Genomic DNA, 9177 nt, shown 5'->3' with positions numbered 1-9177 from the left:
CCTTTTTTGTGCATTTTTCCATTCATACGTACGTACGTACAAGTTTTGCTTTCATACGCATGAACAAATACTTGACTAATTTGTTTATTCCACACCATTTTTTTAGTGGGAATTCAATACCTAAGAAAATGTCATATATATATATATATTATGAAAGAATAAACATTAAGAGTTTAACCACTGCTTACATGGCATGAAAAAAATCATTTTTATGATGTATAAGTGATTAACCACAGGAAAATGCTTAAGCCACCGACTAATTGTCCTGAGAGTTTCTACATATTGATTTTTTTGTCACTTATGGTTAAGGAAATATTTTTTAATGAATTTGTGATTTTTTTTAAATGTTTAATGCGATTTAAAAAAATATTTAAAAAAAATACACAAAATAAAAAAAATAAAAAAATGCATTTGTCGGTTAGAATTCTTGAATCCACCACTCGGCAGCCCTAGCAGTCTTTCATTTTTTGACAGAAATAGACATATTATCATATAATATGATAAATATGTGAATTTCAATAGAAATTAGTTGTTTGATCTTATAAGTAATTTTCGTTCAAAATTATTATTAAAAAATACGATCAATACCTATAGTCCGCACTATTTACCCATGAACGATATTATCAAAATTATACATAATAATTATAATCCCCGTTCAATAGATAGCACTTAACATAAAAATAATATATATATATTTAATTTATATTTCTTAGAGTTTGTCAGTTTAGAGTGGAATTAAAGACAATAAAATTTATCTAGCATTAAACAAATTGAACACAAACTCCGAGGCATCTTGAATCCTTGATTCTTATTTTCTATTGGATTACTGATATTTTGCGACCCTCCTCGTAATCACAGATATGGCCGACCATATTGTGGTTGACGAGATTGTTTGTTGCACAGCCTTTTGATCTGACAGACACATTCGGGCTGGTTATAGAATGTAAGTCGAAACAAAGATGGATGATGCAGGGATAACAGTTGTGGGTGAAAGTAAGAAGATAACGACGACGACGACGACAGCAACGTCGTCAGATACGATCGTAGACGGTCAAAGCTTCCCAACAAAGCACATCCACGAACTGGGTGACAGACTCCCACACGTTCGCTGACCTAGAGATTTTAGCCACCCACACGTCGGTCCCACCCACAACCTCCCCCCTCCCACTATTGCCAATATTTGATGCCTTACGCTGCCAACAACAGCGACTACCCTTTCCCTGTTCCTGCCATTTAACCCACTTTAATGAATAAAAAACATTAATAGAAAGCTTTGCTTTTTGTGCGAACCCGAATTTAAAGAGCGAAAAAAAGAAGGATTTATTTTTCGAACGGTAGCTTAAGCTTTAACTCTGTCTCTCTCTCTCTCTCTCACACAAACTAGAATTCACCGTCTATTCCTCTCTCTAAATTTGTTTATTCTGTTAAAGGAGGTAATGGTGGTGGCTGCAGGGGGTGATTGATCAGAGAGGGGAGATATGGGGGCGTGCATGTCCACGCCTGAGGGTTGCGTGGGAGGGAGATTGAGGTCCTCCAAGAACAAGACCCGTAAAAGGAGGAGAGCAGTATTCAAACAAAGAGTTCCTTCTCGGTTGTCTGAGGGATCACAAGACAAGGTTGATAGGCCTCCTACCTCTGATCGATCCTACAACAACCCCACTTTCCAAGGTCCGTCTCTCTCTCTCTCTCTCTCTCTCTCTCTCTCTCATGATCTTTCATGGAAGTTGTAAAATGAAGAGCATTTTTTTGGGGTTTAATTATTACTTTTATTCTTGTTAAGTTTAAATCTGGGTTCGTTATTTTAGTGGATTTGTTTGATGAGTTCCGCTGTGGATTGTTTTTGTTGGATGGATGCGTCTATGATTTGGATTAGAAGGCAGGTTTTGTATTGTATAGCTTTTGGAAATGGTGTTGAGGCAGTTAATCTGTTTAGCATGAAATGTACGATTGTGTAAAAGGGGGAGAGTTTCGTGAAGAAGTGTCATTTCCTTCTAAAAGCGAGGCAATTTTTGCGTTGCGTGATGATAGTGTCCTGGGGTAAAGAATACGTAAATTAGTAGTTATTGCCTTCTGCTTTGAGCTTTGTGCAAAGCAAGATATTCTTTTCGTAGGGGTTGTGAGCTAGATCTTTCCCATAAGATCGGAGTTATCTACAGTGTTCTTTACTTGCAAATTGTCTGTAGTTTGCGGATAAATTCGAGTTCTTTCTGGTCAATTTGATAACTAAAGAGAATATAGTTTACTAGGAGGAGGTTAGACTTTAATTCAACATTGACCCAGTGGCAGTTTTTATGAATTTGACTGTTCTTGAGAGCTGGAGGAGATAGATCACCTTCTTGGCTTACATTCTTCTTAACTGGGAGATTAGAATATCCAAGTGAAAGTCTGATGTTTAGCAATTATAGCTTGATAACTAGTGGGCTTCAGTAGGGGCTTTTGAGAGTCTATCTCCAGGCTAATTGCCTTGTTAAGCACAAAAAATGGTCCACACCACCCCCCCGCGGTGAGGTTATAATGATGAAGTACCAACTCGATATTATTTCCAAGAGAAATTTCTTTGGGTTTATCTTCTGGATTTTTGGTTCTGAAGTTCTCTTGTTGAATTTGGAAGCAACGTGTTTGGGAGCCCATCTCAGCATTGGATGATGTGCCAGGAACCATAAATAGTCTTTTGCAGGGGTTACTTGCAGAAGACACCTTACAGTTTGATATTGAAAGAAACTCGCGTTGGTTCTGAAGTTTAAGTGCTTGGATCTAGAAGAAACATGGTTAGCCTGTCTAAGGGACCTTGGTGTTGAAGTTTTGAAATGCTGCAATAGTTTTGGGCAAGTAGCAGTCATTGTAAGTAAATACCTACAAGATAGTGTTGTTGAACTTTGAATGCGTTATTAATATTGCGTTATTAATATTAACCATATAACTACTGTTGTTGCTGATTATGCAAAGAAAGTTGATAATGTTGGTGGCTTGCTAAGTAAACAGCTGAGAATGTAAATATTTTGCGGTGTGCATGTAACATTAGGTATATAATTTAGAAAGGTGGAACTTCTTTAGGATGTGACATTGCGTTGCTTGCAGTGACAACATTTCCAAAGATAAAGACTAAATGGATCAGGAATGTTAGGGGAATCAGAAAATATTTACAATGACATGAGTTGTTCCAATTGAAGAAGTTCAAAGCTAAGTTGCATTGAGATCAGTTCAGGATCTACACCTCAAATTTACTCTTTATTGGGACACTTGTTTTAGGCAGGTTATAGTCCTTAGAGATCTGTCTCATGATCATTATTTATTCATAGTCCTTTCAATTGTTTAAATGCTGCTGAAATACTAATATGTACTCTATGATGCTTATTGACTGCTCCAACAAAACTACTCATCAGTCACTTGGAAGATATTGGAGCATGATCCTTTACTTCTATTCCCCGGAAAGGAAAAATATTTGGTTTGTTTTATCCAAAGCATCATATAAATTGAATTTTTATTGCAGGTCGTTTGCTTTATTATTCCTCACTATTTTTCTTCTGAACGGGTTTTTCTCAACATAAATTTTAGGTCCATAATTTTTTTGTAAGCATCTCATTGTCAAATTCTGCAATTTTTCTTATATCATTTCCCCGTTTCTGTTCAATTTAATTCATAAGCAGGAAGCACTGAAGAGGCATGGTTTGATTCAGTAGCAATTTTTGAGTCTGATTGTGATGAAGATTACCAAAGTGTTCCAGATGGTATGATCCTTTCCATATTCATAATCGATTTTATGTATGAGATTTCTTTTCCTCGTCCTAATAGATGATATATGTTTATAGTTGACTTTTCTAAGGTTGACTTCTGCACACCACTGATATCTGCAGATGTCTTCTGCAGATCTGAGTAGCTTTGAAGGTGTAGCCAGATCAAGTGTTTCATCTCTGAGAGATGCCAATCATGGAGACTATGGTGTCAATAACCATCAAACTTCTTCCACCAGTCATATGCATAAACCAGGGGTTTTGTCGAGAAATTCGGTGTATAACTCTGTTGGTGAGGTTTCTAAAACATCGAATGTTCAAGTCTTGAATTTGGATGATGTTGATTCACAATCAAAACGTGATGGAAGTTCAAATGAAGCAAACCGACCTGTATTCCTCAATGAAATCTCCTCATCCATGGAGGGAAGTCCTGGCAAGGAGGAAGGAATGTTAGACAATTGTGGGATTCTTCCAAGCAACTGTTTACCTTGTCTTCCATCCACTGTTCCCTCTGTTGAAAAGAGAAGATCATTGAGCTCTAGTCCACCAAGTTTAAGAAAAAAGGGAACCTTGAAACTTTCCTTCAAATGGAAAGAAGGAAATGCGGATGGCACTCTACGTGAGTATCGAAATTCTCAACTTTTTGATAAATTATATCATTTGGATGAAAACGTGGATACAATAGGAAAATACATATTTTTATTGGTAGGATATAGTTTAGATCATATGAAAGTGCAGTTTGTTATACTCTGTCAGAGTGCAGTATATCATAGTTCATTACTAATTTGATTTTATTAATCAGTTTATTCTCCACTCCAAATCCTTCCTTCCCTGCTTAAATCATACTGATATTGATAATGCTTAGTTACACAGACATATGCACATACATATATACATGCACACTCTTATGGGTACTTTTATTTTCATGATTAGCAGTGCTACATTTTAAGCAATTTGCGGCCTTTAGAAAGAAGTATAACGTGTGAATTTAATCACTTTAACTTATTATCTCTTTGTATGATTTCAGTTTCCTCAAAAATGCTTCTACAAAGACCAATAGCAGGTTCCCAAGTACCTTTTTGCCCAATAGAAAAGAAAATGTTTGATTCTTGGTCATCTATTGATCCCAATACTTTCAAAGTTCGGGGTTTGAATTATCTTAGGTAAGACTCTGATTAGTTGCTTTATCTTCACAAGCATGTGCAAAATTACAGGCATGTGCATGCACACACATAACTGCATATACAATGTTTACATATTAACCTAGTTCTTGTATTGAAGCAAGCATGAACTTATATACAAAGTTTGTAAAAGTCCAAGAAAGTGACTTTTCTACTTGGATACCTTATTAGTTGAGTTTTTTGCTGTTAACAATTTCACTTGGAAATTGGTCTTTTATGTGACAGGGACAAGAAGAAGGATTTTGCTCCCAATTATGCTGCATATTATCCCTTTGGTGTTGACGTATTTTTATCTCAGCGAAAAATAGAGCATATTGCTCGTTTTGTTGAACTACCTGTTATTAATTCTTCTGGAAACCTCCCACCTATCCTCGTTGTAAATGTTCAGGTATAACTTCTTTCTTCTTTTGATTGCACTCTATGTTGTGAGCATGCCATTATGTGCATGTTTGTCTCCTTTTATTGATTTTAAGGGCTAGAGGGTGAAGATGGTGTTAAAGCTCCTCATAAGCTTGACCCTTTTGTAGATACGGCCTTTGCAAATCTTTGCACTTTGCAGTCAGTCCAGCTTGTGTCTTCAAAAGTTAGACAAACTATTTTTTTCAATTGCAGTTCAAAAAATATTTTGAAGAACTGATAGTTTTTAGTCTGTGAAAACAACATCGCCATTGGAGAGTAATATTTGTGTCTTTCACTGTTCTGGCCAAGCAGGAACCCATCCCTGTACCCCACTATGGAAAATACATCTTGCTTGTTATCACCCTTCTCTGGGTATCTTAAGTTTTATTTCAGGTTCAAAAGTTGCAAGTGTAGTAAATTTTTTTTTTTGGGTAAAATTGTTCGTTGTTATTGCATTTATAATCGAGATGGGGTGGGTAGTTAATCTAGATACCTTCAGTTCATTGATGAAATTAACAAGGCTTGCATTCTACCAGTTTCTTAATTTAAAAGCTAACTCAATAAAGCCCTAAATAAACTAGAATATAAAACCCATTCTAGTCTCCTAAAGGAGTGGAAGCAACCCCCCAACCCCAAATTTTCTGTTTACTTTCCTTGTTTTTGTGGCATTATTATTCCCTGCTCTAGTTCTTATTGGTAATCATAGTTTTTGTTGCACATGAACAAACCATATTTGACAGCCTCATTTTTCTTTCTGGTGGAGGAAGGAAAGGGATCACACTTTTCACTCTAAAAGTTTCCTGCTTGTTTTCATTTTTTTCAAAACACTGTAGCTCTCTATGTATGTCATGTTCCTTAGCCAAGCATCTCAAACCATGAAAGTACTTTTTCTTTTAGTGACTGGGTCCTGAAATATGTCTATAACATAGAACTAGGGAAAGTTTCCTTGTGCCTCTAACAGGCATGGGCTTTTGAACTGTTTAAACTTTTAATACCAGTCGAAGTTTCTTACTGCATACTTTCATGAGATAAAATTCTTTCAATTATTTCTTCATATATTCTGATACTGGTATTCATGGACTTTACAGATACCCTTGTACCCTCCCGCACTTTTTCAGGGTGAAACTGATGGAGAAGGAATGAATTTCGTTTTATACTTCAAGCTCTCTGATAATTACTCAAAGGAGCTTCCATCCAATTTTCAAGAATATATCAGAGTAAGATGGAGCATGTGTTACCACCAAAATGAAAAGAAAAGAAAAGAAAAGAAAAGAAAAGAAAAAAGATGGAGCATTAATGAACTTTGCATTCTAGTCATGTTGATTCTTATAATAAGAAGATAAGCCTTATAATTTCACACTACTGCATTCTTCTTATAGAGTAGCATTCTTAAATTTGAAAATGCTATCTGTTAACTTGAGGCACATTGCAATTTCCCTGTGGTGCTTTCTGTCTGACAGTATCTTTTCCCCGTTTGTGTTCAATAAGACTTTAAGAACTTATAATAAGAGGGAAGTAATTTTCAAATCTCTCTCATGATGTATGATTCATTGTTTCACATCCTTGTTTTCTAAAACAGAGGTTCATGGACGATGAAGTTGAAAAGGTCAAAGGTTTTCCTATGGATACAAATGTACCCTTTCGGGAAAGGCTGAAGATATTGGGCCGTGTTGTAAATGTGGAAGATCTTCATTTGAGTGCGCCAGAGCGGAAGATTATGCATGCTTACAATGAAAAGCCTGTTCTTTCACGTCCTCAACATGAGTTCTACTCGGTAAGTTTGCATCCATCTGGCTAGTTCATTGTTACTATAATTCCGTATTAAATTCATGGATTTCTTCCCTTTTAGTGAAGCTAAAGATTATCTAAATCAGGTGTGGAAATCAATGAATGTCTTTTGCAGTTTTGACTTGCATTTACTAAGATCTATTTTTAAATATTGAAAGGAAATTAGAGCATTTTTTTAAATGGGGTCCCGAGCCATGTGCATCCCCTGATTTTGTATATTAATTATAAGGTTTGCATCACTAGATATATCAAGCAAGCAAGCACATTCAGTTGTAGATTGTGGAAAGTATATTCCAGGAGTTTTTGGATATAATTCATCGAGTTCTACATAATGACAAAAGTTACTCAAATGTGTGAGCGAGTATGCCAGTCTTTGTACAATTCAGTATGTCAAACTATTTAATCCGGTCTCTGTTCTGAGTGTTTTCTTTAAAAATCTATTTGACAACATCCAAATCATATCAGATAACAAAAGAATAATATTACTGACATATCTCTTCCTTATGCTTCTTTGGTTACAGGGAGAAAATTACTTCGAGATTGATATAGATATGCACAGATTCAGTTATATCTCTAGGAAAGGGTTTGAGGTATTCCTAGACAGACTAAAGCACTGTATCTTGGATGTTGGCCTCACAATTCAGGCAAGTCTTTTTTTTCCTCTGCCATGGATTTTCCACCCAAGAAAAAGACTTCCCTTTTATAATGTTAATTTGGTTTTGATGCTGGCTATCTAAAAGCTCTATTCACCCGTATGTTATCTATGAATTCTAAAACAGGCGAACAAAGCAGAAGAGTTGCCAGAGCAGGTCTTATGTTGTATACGACTAAATGGAATTGACTACACAAATTACCAGCAACTTGGGCTTAGTCAATAGCCCCCTTAAGATTACTACCAAGTCCTTTAACAGTGTAAGACAACGTTAATAATTAACGAAGGCTAATTTCTGAGAATTTCTGTTGCATTTTGTGCTTGCTTGTATACTTTCTGGATTCAGATCCCTTAGGAGAGCCTAACATGGGAGAGAGATAGACATATGTTGTGAGGCTCACTTCATGTGTTTATCTTTCTTCTATTCTAAGCTTTAGAGTTGTTGTAGAAACTCTGAATCCTAAGTGATCTAAATCCATATTTTCCCGTCATCTGCAACATATGAAGGCAGCAACTGTGCATGAATCACAAGCATAAGGACGTACTCCATGCAATTTTCACAAATGGTAAAAGCATTCCCTCTCCGATGATCTCCATATTCACTGGCATGCAAATTAGTGCATGACCGTTGCTCAAAAACATCTCTGGTCCAGAGAGAGCGAAAGAGTAGATGGGTCTATGTAGTGATCATAGCTATACTGCCAGATGTTGTGATAGAAACGGATGAAATCTTATCCAAACAATATAGTGACTAGTCTGAGAAGCACAAAAGACAGGTTTTTCATTTGCCTAATTTGTAACTCTTGTAAAAGTCACAAATTAAGTACGCATATTCGATCCTTCGTTGTGTATTATTTATAACTTAGGCAGTCATGATTCCTAAGTTGAATAAATGTTCTTTCTGGTCTTTGACACATTGAAACGTGGTGGGGAATATAGTATTTGAAGTGAACAAGCATTTATAATTTTCTGGATACAATGCTATATATCAACAGCACTAACGTAATTTTTTTTTTTAAAAAAAATTTTTTAGAAGAGGACAGTATTTCAATTTTATTAATAACTATCGTTTATGGTGGAGGAAAACTGTGGTAATAAACAGGACACTTGAGATTTACAGATATTCAAAAAGACAATCCCATGCATCAAAACTAATATAATCCAAATCCTATACAATAAGCTAAACAAATAAAAAAACCACCTATACATTAAACTAAACAAATCACCGTGCAAAACAGACCAGCACTAACGTAATCTACCTTCCAAAAAGTTGTGATAGTATGAGGAAACTGATAGCCACGTTGTGTTCTTGTACCGATGGACCTGCTCAAATACACCCGAGAAGCTGTTTATCAGAAAGATCAACACACACACACACACACACTGATCCATTAGGAAACCTCTGACCTATAACGAAAACTTGGTT

General features: G+C 35.9%; 1 protein-coding gene across 2 annotated transcripts; it reads left to right on the top strand.

Moving 5' to 3' along the window:
• Nucleotides 1–1178: 1178 nt before the first annotated feature.
• Nucleotides 1179–8716, top strand: LOC121254778. 2 transcript variants are annotated; one of them, XM_041154926.1, is made up of 10 exons: nt 1179–1334; nt 1453–1668; nt 3648–3728; nt 3868–4350; nt 4759–4894; nt 5138–5300; nt 6400–6528; nt 6891–7085; nt 7621–7743; nt 7879–8716. In XM_041154926.1, the coding sequence occupies exons 2-10, from the start codon at nt 1479–1481 to the stop codon at nt 7975–7977; spliced, it is 1599 nt and encodes a 532-aa protein (XP_041010860.1). In that variant the 5' UTR covers nt 1179–1334; nt 1453–1478; the 3' UTR covers nt 7978–8716. The 2 variants fall into 2 exon arrangements, with proteins under 2 accessions (XP_041010860.1, XP_041010859.1); XM_041154925.1 differs by having other exon boundaries at nt 1242–1668.
• Nucleotides 8717–9177: the final 461 nt, after the last annotated feature.

The sequence above is a fragment of the Juglans microcarpa x Juglans regia genome, chromosome 3D (genome assembly GCF_004785595.1).
Source record: "Juglans microcarpa x Juglans regia isolate MS1-56 chromosome 3D, Jm3101_v1.0, whole genome shotgun sequence".
Taxonomy (NCBI): Eukaryota; Viridiplantae; Streptophyta; class Magnoliopsida; order Fagales; family Juglandaceae; genus Juglans; species Juglans microcarpa x Juglans regia.
This window is presented reverse-complemented; position numbering and strand designations above follow the sequence as displayed.